Below are 16,366 nucleotides of genomic sequence, written 5' to 3'. Positions count from 1 at the left end.
ACACCTGTACTGAGTGTGACTGAATGTCATTGTATATTCTGTCCAATGACAGTAAAGTCAACTCATCGAATCCAAGGCAGTGTTCAGGTGCTCCGCCCTGTTTTGATCTCCTTCGAAACACGCAGAGGGCCCAGCAAAGTATTCTATTGTCGGGGGAAACAGAAACATAGCATTTTATTTTATTTTATTTTGCTGGTGGTTGTAAACAGGTGGCTAAATGTGATGTGTGTGCTGCCACATACCTCCACAGGCAGCTTAGGAGGAGATTCTATCAGACACTTGTTGCCGTCCCTGGGGAGGTGTTCTTATAATCTCACGGGCATTGGCAGTGGGGAGGTTGGGGATGGGGTGGGGTGGGGGTGGGGGCGGTTTGGAGTGATACGGGGTGCAATCCGCATTAAGCCAATTAGGGCCTCAGTAGGGCCCCTCCTGCTCCCGGAGGTTCCCCGGCAGATGGGCCGCCTAATCAGCTGGAGAAATGGCACGTGCCACCCGGACCCATCTGGACACCTCCCTCCCCCCTCTGCCCCCCCACACCTCTCAGGGGAGTTGGGGAGGAGAGGGGTGGGCGACAATGGCGAGCACGCGTCAGAAGAATGGGGCGGCAGAGGGAGGGGGAGGGGCGGAGCCGGGTTAAATGACACGGCCCATTAATTTGTTTCCAGCTGAGACGTGGCACACTTCAGGGAGCGTGTCGGACGCGTGCATGGCGGTGGGTGGGGGGGGGGGGGGTAAATGACTATCACTTGCAGTGGCAGATGGCTGCTCCTCAGTGGTTTCCCTCCAGAGATTAGGTCATATTAGCTGTTTTCAACAAGGGCATTATGTCTTTATGAGTTAATTAAAGATGGCAGGAAGCTGAGGAAGGACACGTCCAGCAGGGCAGCTGTCACCAGCAGCACCCAGGAAGAATAACCTGCCTCCCCCGCAACAACAACTACATATATATATATATATATATATATATACAGTATACACCCACACACACACACACACACACACACACACACACACACACACACACATATATATATATATATATATATATATATACATACATATATATATATATATATATATATATACATATATATATATATACATATATATATATATACATATATATATATATATATATATATTTTTTTTTTTATTTATTTATTTTTTTTAACCATTTTTAACTATTTTTAACATTTTTTTTTAACCATTTGACCATTGTCACTTATGGTCACTAACATGCCTTTAACATCCTCTCTAATAATATTATCTAATCGTATACATTTCTTAAAAATATTATTCACTATTTTTTGCCAAGCGGAACCAACCGGTCCAGTGTAAAACAATCAGGGACCCCTGAATATTGACGGGTATTTCACACAGTGGGGGGGGACACCACTGCTCTACTTAGTAGTTGCAACCTGAATATTTGTTTGCATCAAATCTAATTAAATTCACCTTTGACTGCAATGCAGTGATGTATTACTATATAATTTGCTATCTTAATTAATTGAGGCACCAGCAAGCTAAGATGTATGTTTACATCAGAAAGTATCAATATAGTAATTATGCTAGGAGCAATTTGACTACAAACTAAAGTTTATGTTTTTAATATCTGCAGACAGACAGACAGACAGACAGACAGATAGATAGATTGAGATTTCTATCAGGAAATAATGACACAACCATCGCTCCTCAAAGGTCTCCGTCTTATTGGAGGAGCGCACCGACAGCGGCTCCGCCCCCAGCGGCGAGAATGGCGCCACAGAGGAGACGGCCACACCCCCGGCTCCTCCTCCTCCTCCCCCTCCACCGCCACCTCCGCCCCCCACCAACCCAACGCCGACTCCCCCGCCGCCTCCTCCGCTGCCCCCGGACACGGCCGGCGGCCAGAGTTATGCCGCCGCCCACCAGAGGCGGCCATCTTCCTCATCAGGAAGTGAGTGTCTCTCTCGGCTCTTTCGCCACGTGGGGAAAAAATCCTGCTTTTTTTTCTTTCACAGTTGTCATCGAGTTGGCGTCAGATACTGCATGTTGTGTCTGACCTGGGCTACCAATTCTGAATTAAAGATGAGCGGCTACCATGTTACCCTGAGGACTGGTTTAGTGTGAACCCATTTTCTTAAGTGCCCTTTGCAGCCCGTCCATCAACGCACATAGATAGAAATATGTTATTTGAATGGTAAAAAACAAAATCATCAGATTGTCAACAGATCATCAGGAAGGTTCAGATTCAGGAGTTTGGAGAAATAAGCGGTCGGATAACTTTTGTAGTTCCCTTTGCCAGTATTTACCACTATCTTTACTAACACCTGAATCAACACTCTCCCCTTGTTTTCTTCCACTAACTGTTCCACTAACACTCGCTTGCTCTTTCTTTTCCCATTTTCTGTCTGCGCCTGTCTCTCTCTTTGCTCTCCCTCCTCTCACTGACACTGCCCTTGTCAAGGCGTGGACGCGTCTGCCACTCAGGCAGAAGGAGGGGCACCCAGACAAACCAAGAGTAAGTACAGATTAAACCAGCCGCTCTCTAACACCTATCAAATAAAGAGGTTTAGAAAGAACAGGCATTTACTTTTTTTTTTTTTTTTCTTTTTTTCTTTTTTTTTTTTTTTACCACATTTGATCCCATCAAGCAGCCTAGGACTTCCTGAACAATTAGATGAAATCATTTCAAGACAGAAATTCCAGGGCATCAAAATATAGCACATATAAATAGAAAGGGCAAAGTTATTTCCTCACATTTACACCTACAGCAAATGTAAAATCACCAACTAACCTCTGGGATATTTAAAAAAAAAAAAAAAAAAAAAAAAAACTAAAAAAATATCATCAGACCATCATAAAGTCACCCTGTCCTACTGTCCTAAATGTCAATCCAGTGAAAAGATCATTTAGACCTCCTCATCAAGTGACTAATGGCTTCACTCACTGTTTTCTAAAGCTTCTATATGAGCAGGAAGTCAGTGAAACACTTGGAGCTAAAGAGCAGCGGGCGATCACTAACGGCACTTTTGTACTTCACCGCTGATGAGGTAATAAATGCTGCTCATAAAACGAAGAGCCACCGTCACGTGTGAGAGCTGTTGTAGAGTGTTTTTTTTGTTTTGTTTTTTTCATTTACAACGCAGATTCTCATTGCGAACGACGACAACAAACCAGGTGGCCTGTTTGGAAAGAATGCTGCTTGAAGTTCTCTGTCGTTTGCTATTCATCAGGGGGGGAAATGACAGGGCCCAGATGAAACTTTTTGTCTTGCGCAGGACGCAACTTCAACCTATAAAGTGCCAAGGAGCATTTTGTGTGACGCGGCATCTTTTGTCCGCCAACGGCAGCTTGGTTGTTGTAGAAGTAATAAAAAACACACACACAGGCCGGAGAGCTGTTGATGACTTTACAGTGCAGAAGCTGGATGTTTGCATTTTAAACGCTGATGCATGTTAAATGACGGCAGGAGATCTTCACTGTTATCTATTCATTGACACAATAAAGAAGCTCTTGCAGGAGACCACCGCACGTATACTGCTTATATAAGCCAGAAGAGTAAAAACATATATAGGTTGACATATAGAACATCTACCACTCACTGCTCCGCCTTTCTTTACACTCTCTGTGGCACACCCCGCTCTCAGCGGAACCCAATAAGCTCACTGCCTTTAACTTGAATACTACAAATATGTATCTAGGCACAAGTCCACCAGCTATTGTACATTTTCACTTTAAGACTGATTGAGAAAGAGCTGTTGAGCTGCCGCTGTGGACTGAAGGCTTGAAACCGGAGAAGGTAGGAAATACAGAGAGCACACGTGTCGTGCAAGGTTTAAAATGTTAAAGTTTTATATAATTCACTCATTTTCGGGAACAATTTTTCCCGGGAAATCTTTTCTGGGTTTTGGAAGGTTCAAGAGCAAAGTGATGTTTTTTCTTGTTGTTAACTCTTGTGATGGATGATGAAACACCCAGTTTTTTTTTTTTTTCATGATTGCACCTGGCAATTTATTGAACAATCCAGTCAGCAAGTCAGAAAGACGGCGTCACATGGTGCTGCAAGTGTGTCAGGTGGTTTTCTTGGGGGTTTTTTTTTTTTTTTTTTTTTTCAATTCATAAACCGCTCACGTGGTGTAGCTGCACTGTAAATGTCCGTCTTGCTGTACGAGACTCAGCAGGTGATGGCTGCTTGTCTCTTTGTTTGTCGTGCCGTAAATGTGAGGTGAGGCTTTGTATGTGTGTGTGTGTTTCTGTTTGTGTGTGTGTGTGTGTGTGTGTGTGTGTGTGTGTGTGTGTGTATGTGTGTGTGTGTTTCTGTGTGTGTGTGTTTCTGTTTGTGTGTGTGTGTTTCTGCGTGTGTGTGTGTGTGTGTGTGTGATGATGGTGTGTCAGCTCTGACTGTGGCGAGGAGTGATCTGGCTGAGCCAATGAGCAGGCTGGGGATTGAAGAGTGACTCTGTGTGTGTGTGTGTGTGTGTGTGTGTGTGTGTGTGTGTGGGTTGTGTGTGCAGGTTAAGTCCTGGCTGGCTCGCCAATTGCTTGCTGTCACTTCCAGTTAACGGTGATTCCTTTAGATTTCCCCCGACTGTGATGACGCTCTTTAACTGAAAGCTGCTCTCTAGTTCCAGTGGGAGAGGGAGGGAGAGGGAGAGAGAGAGAGAGAGAGAGAGAGTGAATGAGGGAGTGAGAGGGGGGTGGCAGGCTAGCGAGGCTTTGTGTCCAGGCGGACCATTGTGGTCGACTCGACAGGAAACATTTTTTTCTTGGGGGAGGACTCTTTTTGTCTGTGGAAAATGAGTTTCCAATGACAGCCTGAGGATATAAAATCCATCGGAGGTTTGCTCTCGGTGAAGCAGGTGAGTTTGTTCTGAGTTTTGAGTCAAAGATTTGTGCAGTTATGCCGTTATAGCTCGATTCACATTACATCATCATTTTTAATTGGGAGCTTTATTGTTGTGTCAAGTAGCCTCGTATAAGAGCCACAAATGAGCATTTCTGTGGGTGTTGATCAAAGACTTGGGTTAATACAAACAGTCTTGTGTTGCAATTGGTGAGGAGTTAGAATTTTATCAGGTACGATATTTGAAAAATATACACACCAATCGGTGACTCGGGTGCACAAAACTACTCTTTAGCACTTTTTACACAACACTTGTGACGTGCTCCTGATGGTAATTTTAACCTTCCGTCCTCTTGTCTTGAAAACAATGCGTCTTTGTAAAAGCGGCGCACCGTCACCGGTTTGGAGTCGCCCTCGGAATTTGTTGCATTGTTGGCCATAAGCAGATTAAGGTCTAAGGTAGCTGTATATATTCCAAAAGACCTACTCTTTTAAAAAAGGCTACAGTTTAGCTGTGGCTTAGTCATGTATACATCAGATGACTCAGTGGAAATGGGCCATTTCGCTCCTCCCCTTTGAGTCTTCTGAAGATCACTCCAGAACTCAGTTTTACAAAGTGAACACAACTGTACGCAAAGCTTGTGCCTGTGAAACAGCAGCATCACACCCAGTAACTAACTCTTATCACTGGCCCAACTTATTATTCGTGTTCACTGCTTGATCTGAGACTGAAACGCCGACCCAAGCTCTCCTCTTCTTCAGTCTCTCTTTACCTTTGTTTCCTGCTCTTCATTTCTCTGCTATTTTCATTTTTCTCACATTTTTTTTTTTTTTTTTTAATTTTTCTGACCAGTTTTCCGCTTTGTTGTTCCGCCCTTTTGTCTTCAGGCACAAAGTCTTTCAACATGATGTCCCCCACTGGTGACAACTCTGAACTGCTGGCAGAGATCAAAGCAGGGAAGAGCCTCAAGCCCACGCCTCACAGTAAAGGCTACACCACCATCTTTTCCAGCGGTGTACCCGCAGGCAACAACGTATGTCGACCTATCACCTCATTGAATGTTACATTTAGCAGTTATTTCAGAACTTGTGGACAGTTGGACTAACACTTCATAAATGTTCTCAATTGGAACAATATTGTGAAATACTGTGTGTGTGTGTGTGTGTGTGTGTGTGTGTGTGTGTGTATATCTCTGCACCACAGGTGTGTTGTAAACAAGCAGATCATCCAGTTCAAAAAAATTGCTCCACAAGTGAGACAGATTATTTTTGAAAGAGTGGTTTTAGAGACATGTGGCTGTGTCACCGATCAGTCAGACTAGTTAGGTAATTAACTGCACTGTCATCTTGGAGAAGGCGGTGGTAAGTGGAATAGAGCCTCATGCTGTCACAGTGATATCATAAAATGAATCTGCAGTCAGACGAGCAAGTAAACCGCATCATAAATTCATTGTCACCAGAGTTGTTGTGTCAGATATTCAGAACCGAAAGCTTGAGCATTTAAGGCCTTTTCCGTACCGTATGTGTTTGGCATAGACTTTTAGAGCATGCATGCAACCAAAGCTTATCTATCCAACTCCAAAAAGTCCATCAGATAAAAACAAAAAAATGGATTTTAATCACCCTATATTCTCTTCCTTCATTCTTTTACTCCAGGGAAGCCTTTCGTCTCCACCAGATACCCGCCCTTCCAGCCCACCAGTGATGCCGTCATCCCCTCCGCCATCCAGTTCACCGGTCACTTCGCCGCCAACCACGCCCAGTCCTAGCCCCAGCTCAACTGGCTCCGGATCTGCCAGGACCATGTCAGCCTCCACGAGCCACGAGCACTTGTCCTCCAACCCTGTGGTCAATGGGAATGGCGAAGGTGGGAAAGCTGGAGGGGAGTCAGGGCGGAAGACGAGCCTGGCAGACGTGGAGTCCCTGGTTCCCAGTCACGACGAACAGGGGAAGGCAATTCCGGAATGGAAGAGGCAGGTGATGGTCCGAAAACTTCAAGTTAAGATGCAAGAGGAGGACGACCACAAGCGCAAGGTAGGCAAGCAAGGGGGGCTGCGGGTTTGCTTGTGTCTCAGCCGTCCCTTTTGTGTTTCCTTCAGACTTTAATCAAACTGCAGTCAAATTCAAAAACAACAGCAACATAAAGGGGATAGCTGAGGCTTGGAAGTGAGTGTGCAGTGTTGAGTTCATCTCGTGGGGTTTCAATGATGTTTGTTTGTTTGTTTTGATTATGCAACTTATTCTCCCCTTTGACCTCTTAATTATGTCATGAATCATCCAATCACAGTCAAATTATCAATTTTCTCACTGTTTATTAAGTTTTTAAGAATCACTTGATTTGATCGTTTAAAACAGATGGATTAATCACTAATAATTATCAAGGTTGATCATTTTATCCATGAAATGACCTCAAAGTTCATTAATGCATTAGTCTGTCTGCAGAAAATATCCCCAACTCCAACTGAAGATTTAAACAAACATAACTGATGTTTAATTTCGATACATATCTTAAACAATATGGCGATGCCCTGATGGTAAATGCCTTAAATGGAAAATAAATTAGCTTTTTTTTTTTCACAGGATTTTTGTCTGCATGTTTCTTGTTTTATATGAAATAGCAAGCGGTTGTTTGGGATGCAGTGATATGAAGACTTGGCCGCTCTGCCTGTGACAAAAGTAGTACGCTTGACCGATGGGCTCGCAGTGTGGGCTTGTGTCTGACAATGGAGTTTTGCAGCTCCAAGTTTTTACATGTTGATTCAGTGGTGTGATGACGGGTTGGTTCACACTACAGCTTAGATAAGACAATTTACATGTAAATTATTAACTTCCCCCATCATCCTGTCAATAGGAGGCTGTGTGTAGTGCTGATAAAACAAATTCCATCTTGGTGCCGCTTAACAGACTTAGAGTCATCACAGTAGCTTCATCATCCATCAACATTTGTTGCACTGACCTCTTTGGATTGGTGGCAAACTTAATTCACCACTGACTGCATCACTGTTGGGTGTGGACTTGTGTGGGTGTGCTCTGTTGGTGGCAAACCCAACAGCGATGTGTGTTAAAGTGCTGATAAAGCTGTTAGCTGAGTAAAGCTGAGTTCTCATTTGCATTTACTCTTTAAATCAACATAAAAAATACATAAACATTTGTAAAGTGCTGTAGAAACCGCAAGGACGAGGTTGAGTTGGTGTTGAAAGTCTGGAATGACAGTTGCCTAAAATACAGATATATTTTAAAAACTTTTAAAACGATAACTTTGCTAAAGGAAAAAAAGCTATTTTATTCTCACCGACTAGCAATTAAAAGCAGAAAGTTCTTTGCCCGTAATGAGGCAGTGCCATTGCACCACTAAATCCATGTAAATCCTGTGTGTCAAGATGGATTTGCACTGAAGTGTGTTTCACACCAGGAACTTTGAGCTGAAGAAATCCCTCCCTCCTTCCTTTTCTTGTTGTCTTTTGGTCTCCTCTGACCACTGATACAGTTTGCAACAAGTGGACACTACCAACCTCAGGAATGGCACTACTCCCACACCCACAATGCCATTTTGGGCCCATTTGGCGAGCTGATGACAGAGAATGACCTAAACCGTATTGAGAGGCAAATTGAGAACCTTCAAGTCATGCACAAGGTCTCAGAGGTTGAAAAAGAGCTGGAAGAGTTGGAACGGGAGCTTCACCAGCTTCTGCCAGTTTCCACTGCCCTCCATCAAGGCCAGTTCTCAGTCAATCCAAAACAGGTGCATGGGCAAGCTGAGGATCTACCAGCCTGGTGCAGTAAGATCTCTACCTTGCTCAAGAGTATGGCCATTCTACTAGCTACTCTGGGTGGGAAGGAGATAGATATATTGGATCTTGTATGTCCAAGATATTCTCAAGACGACAAGGGTAATGCAGGTAGGGCTCAGCCAACACCAGCTGGATCACTAGCTAATGGATTTATTGGACGCTCCCAGTCCTTTTCAACAAGAGAAGATGTTGAAGAAGAGATAAAGCAATTTGGGGTTTCAGTGAAGAACCTCAAGGCCAATTATGAAGTTCGAAATCAGACAGAATCTGCAGAAAACAGAGGAAATAGGGTGTACAAGCGCAAGAGGTCCCTTCCTGTAGTCAGCAAAAATTGCAGTCATCAGGAGACAATTCATGAGAATGAAATTATTTGCTCCACTACTGAGCCGCCAGAGACACATAGCAGTGCAGAATTAGGATTGGAACCAGGCCTACCACTGGTTGAAGAGCCACTTATAACTGCATCGTATGCTCCCCTGACATACACGTCATCAGAAGTGATGGCTCCAAACAATATTGAACAGTTCAGCCAAGTCCTTTCTGCAGACCCAATTTTGAATGATGGCCCACAAATGAGGAGCTTTGAGGTACAGACAGATGTCAGCTATGTCCAGGAATGCATTGAAATGAGGAAAGAGAGAATTGTCCTTTTGTTCCTTGAACACTGGAGAAAGTATACCGTCTCTGAATCTTATCAGACTAAGTACTGTGGCAGGAAAGGAAATGATTTGGACGTGGCCTGGGAGGACCACAACCAGCTTGCTGCACAAATTGGTAGTGAGATGCAGAGTGAAGATGACAGACTCCTCCTCTTCATGAAATCAAAGCAGGTTGTGGGAAATCTGATTGGCCACTGGCGAACAATCATTAGTCAAGTCCCCACACGGCAGATCCGCAGGCTGAGTCGAGCCCAGATGATCTACTGGCCGGAGCACTTCCTGCCACACATGAATGGGTCACCCGTTGGCTATGAGAATCTAACCCTTGACCTCTTCATGCTCGGATACTTCCAGTTGTTGGAAATGAACATGTCTCGCAACGAGCGCAAGTTCCGGCACCTCCTGTGCTATGAGATGTTCGACCGCCTTGGCAGCCATGAGTGGGAGAACATACGACAGTTTCACAAGGAAGTCATGGAAGATATTGAGAAAGGGAGGCGGGACTGGCTGGACGGTTTTGAAGATACAAAAATCAAGTACTTTGGCGACTCTCCAGAAGATGGAGGGATGATGACTGCTTCTCTATGTTCTGTGTCTCCTGATGTTGCCATCATGCCAGTGCAAGAACTTCCTCCACCGCCATCTCACCCTCCACCTCCTCCACCACCAACTAACTCTGCAACCTTACCTGCTCATCTACAGTCCCCTTCAGCATCTGGTCTGCAGTTGGAGTTTTCCTCCACATTGCCTTCACCCGTTGTGTCCCATGATTGTTCTTCAGGAAATCGGCAGTGTAAAGAGCAAAGATCCGAGGGGGAGATTCAGGCAGAAACTGGGGAGAGTGATGTGAAAGCTGGTGTACTGATACTTTCAAACGAGGAAGTGGTGTCAAATGGGAACATATCAGAGACTGGCCGTTTGGAGGGTTCCTCAGCCAAACCCTTACCACACACTGATGCATCGGGAAATGCCGAGAGACTGCAGAGCCAAGCAGAAAGCTCAAAACCACAGCCAGCAAAAGATGTTCCACCTTCGACTGTTGAAACCATAGAGGAACCTCACGTGGATAAGCCTCCGCCCAGATCTGAACCCAATGAAAACTCAATTAAAGTGATCTATGAGCTAAAAGAATTCAGCAATGAGGAAATTGTTACATACATTAACCGAAGCTTTGCTTTTTGGAAGGAAAAGGAAGCTGAGCTTTTTGATATTTAAGAATACTGAGCAGGACTGAACAAGGACTCGGGTGATTTTAAACAGTCAGTCAGAGAAACCTCCCAGGAAAGTGCACAGTGCGCTAAGAGGAGCATCAACTTTTGAGTGAGCCCCTCTCTGCTGGAGAGACTGGGCTTCGACTAAGTTGGACTAACTTTATTGTCTCCACATAATTGTTTGACTTGAAAAGACTCAAAACTGACTAAAGTGTTTTTTTTCTGTTGTTCTTAACCAGCAGCCTGTCGAAACACTAGATATCAGTCGACAATATTGAAAGCAAATGTTTTGCCACACTGGTGATGCACAGATGGGGTGTTGAGAAAAATCACTATCTCAAAGGACTCAGCGTGTCCAGTCTGCACTTTGTTCTCATGGACTATTTTGGATTGCTGGACACTCCATGGTGACAGCTCACTGACTTTATCGTTGACATTTCGTTGTTGGCCATCAAAGGTGAACAGATGGGGTTTGAGGTGATTTCATGCTTCAAAAATTGCTTCTCAACATTGTTTACCTTTGTTTTGCTGTTTTGTTTTTTTTTTTAACTTGATTTCTGTAGGATATAAATTGAAAACCACTTTCGTAATTGCAACACCCGGAGAAACATCAACAAACATTTACTTAATGAGTTTAAGTGGTTGAATTTATGTAATGAGTCTGCAAAGTTGACTATAGCCTTTCATATATCATATTGGATTTTACAATGCTGTTTGAATGAAGTTTTTTGACATGGTGATACAGCTATGCCTGGGCGACAGGTTAAAAACCACACGTCTGATATGCAGACTGATGACAGAGCCGGTTTGAAACGCCAAGCTCTTGGGTGTGTAATCCTCTGCTGTGACGCTTGTTACAGCACAGAGCCACACTATTCTCATATGTCTCTCAGCAGCGTCAAGATTACCTTCCAATAACCCTCTTAGCGCCACCCGCTGTCATGCTATCTGAGGCTTACAGGCGCTATAAGGAGGTTACAGTGAGTCTTTGTCCACCCACAGCCCAACAGGACATACTGGTGGTGAACTTCAACATAGATAAATATATGTTGCTTATCTTGACAGATTGGCTGTGCAGTGATTCGTGTGTCACATATAATATGGGCAAACACAACTCTACACAGTAGAACCTTATAAACAGCACTGTCACTCCAGCTCTTAAAAAAAAAAACTTACCTGATAATCTGCAAATGGTGTCATGCCTCTCTCCAAGTGACAGAATGTGTGCAACAAAAAGCATTTAGCTACTTTTCCTTCAGCAAATCCCTCACTTTTTGTTTGTTTTTTTTGTTTGTTTTTTTGTCTGCCATTGCAGTTCCCAGGGTAATCATCAATATTTCAGAGTGTAGATAATCTTACCTGGATTCAGGTTTGGCAGGACAAGTGAAACACTTTAGTAAGAGGAATGCAAACACGGGTAATGTATCTTGTCAGGAGAAGACTAGAAACTGAAGATGGCTGCACCCACCTCTGATTACAGCCTGAATGAGAGAAAAGGATCCAGTTACGGTTTGTGTGTTCTGTCTGAGTGACTGTCTCTAAAATAACCACAACAACAACAACAAAAAAACTTGTCCTGTGCATTTAAAAGGCTTTGTTTCATTTCAAGGTCACAGAATTAGAGTTTTGTTAGCTCTGTTTGTTGTTTTACAGTACATACAGTAGAATTTGGATAAATTGCATTTTATACCTTTACATTTTGTTTACATTTTGTTTGAGGTTAAATGTATTCTCTGAAATGATATTTTATTGACCTTCAACAGGATTTCAAATGGTGTGCAATGATGAAAATAAGATTGCTCTATTTCTTTTTTTTTTTTTTTTTTTTTCGCAAAATTTGGCTCAATCATTACAAATGATTTCATTTGATTGAGTAGACCAAAATAAAAATGCATTCCAAGAGTTTTAAAACCATCAATCCTACTTTACTCTTCTTTTTTTTTGTTTGTTTCTGAGGCTGTCATAAACCATTACATAGAGACCCTAGAAAGGGAAAATAAAGACTAGTGCAATGGTCTTACGAATGAAGAATATTTTCACGTTTTATTTATATATTTATTTATTTGTACATTGCCTTTCTCAGTACTGATCACTCTACTTACAGGCCCAATGTGAATATAACATCTAAAAAAAAAACTAAAAGAAAAATTGTGCCACCACAATGGTAGTCCAGAACATGTCAAGGCTTATTGACTTTACTCTTCACACGGCTGGTATGAGAAAAATGGCAGGCCAATGTGATATCAGAAAACAGGGATTCACTACAGTAATATTTTTAGCAATACTAGAACTTAGTCACTGGACCTTCAATTGGAGAGCGTTATGAAACAAACTACATGAAATATTCAGCTTTTCTTCAGACATGGGCACTTGAGGCCAAGTATGCATTATTCACATCCTAATCGTTCATTTATAGATACATCTGTTTGATTCTATTTTCAGTCTTAAACTCTACCAGGTTATCACTTTAGACTCTGGAGGCTGATTTTCCCATCAGAGAACAAACTCCCTCTATTCAGCCTCTGTATGCTGATACACCATGAGCCTTGGTTTACAGTTGTGGGTTCCCACACTTCTTTCCCCCTCACCTGCTGTCTCCCCCTACAGGTCGATGAGGAGGCTGCGCGGCTTGCATCACTGCCTGCCTGGAGGAGGGATCTGATGAAGAAGAAAATGGAGGAGGAGAAGTGAGTAACGAAACTGTGACGTAGTGAATTTTGTTTCATCACTGGCAAAACTCTCAATATCTGTCCAGTTCAATAAATGTTGTTGTAACCAATGCAGCTGTGCCGTTTAAGTTATTTACACCTTTTCTCCTTTTGTTTATTTTCTCCTGATGTGAAAGGGAACAGAAAAGGTAAGAAAAGCATTTTTGTTTTTTGTTTGCACACATTTCATGAATACATACGAATGGATTCAGAAAGTGGTTTCCATGTGGACAAGAAATGGTGATGGGTAAAGTGCAAGGGAAGAGTGTGTGAAAACTGCAGTGTTTATTTAGAAACAAAGATCTGTACACATGAATCTGTTCATACGGCAAACACGAACAAACACTGAACACTGAAACACTTGAACCTTTGTCTGAAATGAAGGAGTGTCATTGCACATAAAAAGGAAACAAAAGTCAGGCAGGCATGTTTGACGTGTTAATAGAGACAAATGAAATGGAGGAAGGCGTAAACAGCAAGCTCAGCCATCACATCAATCCTAATTACCAACTAAACTAAAGGAACTTACTAAGACACTGGGGAGAGCGGTGTGCAGGAGGACGGGCAGGTGAAAGAGGGTCAGGTGCAGAGCTTCAGTGTAATCAAGGGGGGGGGAAGCCAGATGTGTAAAGACACACAAAACAAACTTAAAAATAAAGCAGGAAGCACAGAATAATAACACTCTAGTGCTAAGAACACAGTAGAAACCGTTAGTAAACCAAGATATTGAAGGAAAAGTTTAAAGTAACATATCAACCATAACACAGGAACCAAACCTACCTGCAGTAAAAACCTGATGTTTTTTACTACATTTCTGAGGGGGCAAATTTGATTTTGAATACACTTTTGTATATGCACGTATAACTGACTTTTGCCTCCCGTATATTTTGCCTTCCGTTGTCCACGGACGTATCCAGAAAAGTAGAGCAGGAGGCCAAACAGGCCAAGGAGATCGAGGAGAAGACTGAGCTGGAGCGGCTACGGACCCTGGGCTATGACGAGACCAAGTTGGCCCCCTGGCAGCGACAGATCATCCTGAAGAAAGGGGATATGGCCAAACAGTGAACTGGGCTGCCTCCCCCCCGCTGTGCTCCCCACTCTCACCCACCTCACACCACACTCCTGGCTGGTCAGTGAAGGAGAGCTTGTGTCAGAAACGTGGGACCCAGTGTTGATGCTGTGCACGAGGCCTTCAAGGGCTTCTAGCTGTGTGAATAACCTCCCACCGAAAGTCTCCAGGCACAAATTCTGGATCTGTTTTTTCTCTCATCCTTTCTCTCTCTCTCTCTCTCTTTTTTTTGTTTTTTTGTTGCTAACAGTAGCCGTGACAATAAACTACAAGTCCATTTGTTCCTAAATAAATCAAGCGGTAACTGTTTCCTTTATGGAAAATCATTAGATGCTTTTTTCATATAGCACTCAGCAGCTGTGTGTGATAGCGGCAGCAAAAATCCACATTCACCACTTTGTTCCCGAACTGAGTAGCAGCACAGTGTGTTAATATGAGGAGGACACGGACTCCCTCAGCAAAGGTTTATCAAAGCACAAAGCAGCTATCTGTTAGTGGTCAATAACAAAGCTAAAATCTGTTTTTAATGTAGGCCTGAGATTTTTTGTATGAAATTTACAGAAGCTATTTTTCCGTCTCTTTAGATAAACTCGTTATTCCTCCATGGGATTGGGAAACTGATGTCCAGATAGACCCGATTTTAGTACATGTGAAGATTGTGTAGCTGTGCAATTTGAATTTATTGATGATCAGTGGACAGAAGATTCATTTTAAATTTTGTTACACGTGAATTAAATTTCCGGGTGTTGCGATCATGATGTCAACTGTTGCGTGCATGCGTAAATTGTATCAAGCTCATGGTGATGTGCTATCAAGAACATTGTTCCACAAAGAAAATTGAGAAGCAAAACATGCGATTTGAACAAAATCATGCTAGCTTTCATTTATGAATATCACTAAGCATGCGTAAGCCAAGTGCAGCATCTTGAACCAGACATCTGATGTGCGTGCTGAATAATGCAAAAGTCGAGAAAAGTTTGTCCTGTTTCGTCTTCCGGCCTTTGTCCCACTGACCTGAAGGATGAAACTTTGATGAGCTGATCTGATTACACAACACAAAGTGCGTTCTGTCAGCCAGAAGCTGTTGTAACATCTCAAACTCAGTGCTTATGTTTAGCAATGGCAGCAGTTACCTGCCATTCAGCGAGCATCACTTTTCTCACTGCTTAATCTGAGACAACAAATTTTAAATTTCACTCCAGCTGTTCATGGTGTGCATTTAAGTTGATTTTATTCATAACTAATCGGTTGCAAATTATTTTTTTTATTTTTCAGACACAAACTTCTTTTAACTCGAGCACATTGAAGGAAATAGTGATAGAGAGTGTGTAGGGATGATTGCCTGCAGCCTAATTGTGACACAGTAGTATATGCAGTATAGTAGTATTCCATATTTAAGAAAATATGGCTCATCTTCTCAGCGTCTGTGCTGGTACATCGCTATCAACAAAGATCGGTCAAGTCAGCACATTGCGTGATCAACAAAAACACCTACATGGTTCATAGAGTCATTTGGAATTACTCCGATTCACTTTCATAGGATGCCATATGATGTTGAAATTGAACATGATGTCAAGTTATTGCCATTTAATTTTCTATATAATTACATAATATATATATATATATAAAAATATTTCATCTCTGTATATAGCCACCTACTCTGAATTTATGTTGTTCCAGCGTTACCTTATTGCATCATACTGCATGTATCAGCCTTGCTTGAATAGACTAGGCTAATTCATGTATAATGGAATTTTCAGTCTGATAAAACTGAAAACAATAAATCTTTAATCATGAAACATAATCTATGTGCTTGTGATATCTTTGATGCTTGTGCTTGGGCAACAACTTTAAGAAATAGAGCTATTAAAAATAACCCAATAAATACTACTTTAGTTTTATTTTATTATTTTTTTTAATATATTTTAGATTTTAGAGTCGAAGACTGAATCACAGAGAGAGTCAACGTATACTTAGATGAATAATATCTACATTGATAAAAAAAAAAATATATAAATTTTTTTATATGATCATATAATATACAATAAAATTAGACTTCTGGTAAACAGAAGAACAATAACACTTTTGACAACTAAAATGCAT

General features: G+C 42.2%; 2 protein-coding genes across 4 annotated transcripts in view; both read left to right on the top strand.

The window, feature by feature from the left end:
• The window catches only part of espn (espin), a 32,105-nt gene extending 16,040 nt beyond the window's left edge, over positions 1 to 16,065 (top strand). The window contains exons 9-15 of one of the 3 annotated variants that reach the window (XM_076042113.1): positions 1,699 to 1,936; positions 2,447 to 2,500; positions 5,714 to 5,859; positions 6,482 to 6,859; positions 13,094 to 13,173; positions 13,323 to 13,343; positions 14,112 to 16,065. In XM_076042113.1, coding sequence (XP_075898228.1) covers positions 1,699 to 1,936; positions 2,447 to 2,500; positions 5,714 to 5,859; positions 6,482 to 6,859; positions 13,094 to 13,173; positions 13,323 to 13,343; positions 14,112 to 14,259 — 1,065 coding nt within the window. In that variant the 3' untranslated portion in view covers positions 14,260 to 16,065. Of the gene's footprint in view, positions 1 to 1,698; positions 1,937 to 2,446; positions 2,501 to 5,713; positions 5,860 to 6,481; positions 6,860 to 13,093; positions 13,194 to 13,322; positions 13,344 to 14,111 lie in introns of all 3 variants that reach the window. The other 2 variants (XM_076042114.1, XM_076042116.1) reach the window with 2 other exon arrangements.
• On the top strand, positions 7,325 to 13,086 carry LOC142898860 (espin-like protein). The gene has a single exon (XM_076042117.1). It carries the CDS (start codon positions 8,397 to 8,399, stop codon positions 10,488 to 10,490), a length of 2,094 nt encoding a protein of 697 aa, XP_075898232.1. The 5' UTR covers positions 7,325 to 8,396; the 3' UTR covers positions 10,491 to 13,086.
• Positions 16,066 to 16,366: the final 301 nt, after the last annotated feature.

This window comes from Nelusetta ayraudi, unplaced genomic scaffold (genome assembly GCF_046127955.1).
Source record: "Nelusetta ayraudi isolate G7.1 ecotype Tasmania unplaced genomic scaffold, CSIRO-AGI_Nayr_v1 ptg000070l, whole genome shotgun sequence".
Taxonomy (NCBI): domain Eukaryota; kingdom Metazoa; phylum Chordata; class Actinopteri; order Tetraodontiformes; family Monacanthidae; genus Nelusetta; species Nelusetta ayraudi.
This window is presented reverse-complemented; position numbering and strand designations above follow the sequence as displayed.

What these genes read in the sequence shown, in the direction of transcription:
- LOC142898860 (XM_076042117.1), top strand. Translation starts at nt 8,397, where the DNA reads ATGACAGAGAATGACCTAAACCGTATTGAGAGGCAAATTGAGAACCTT.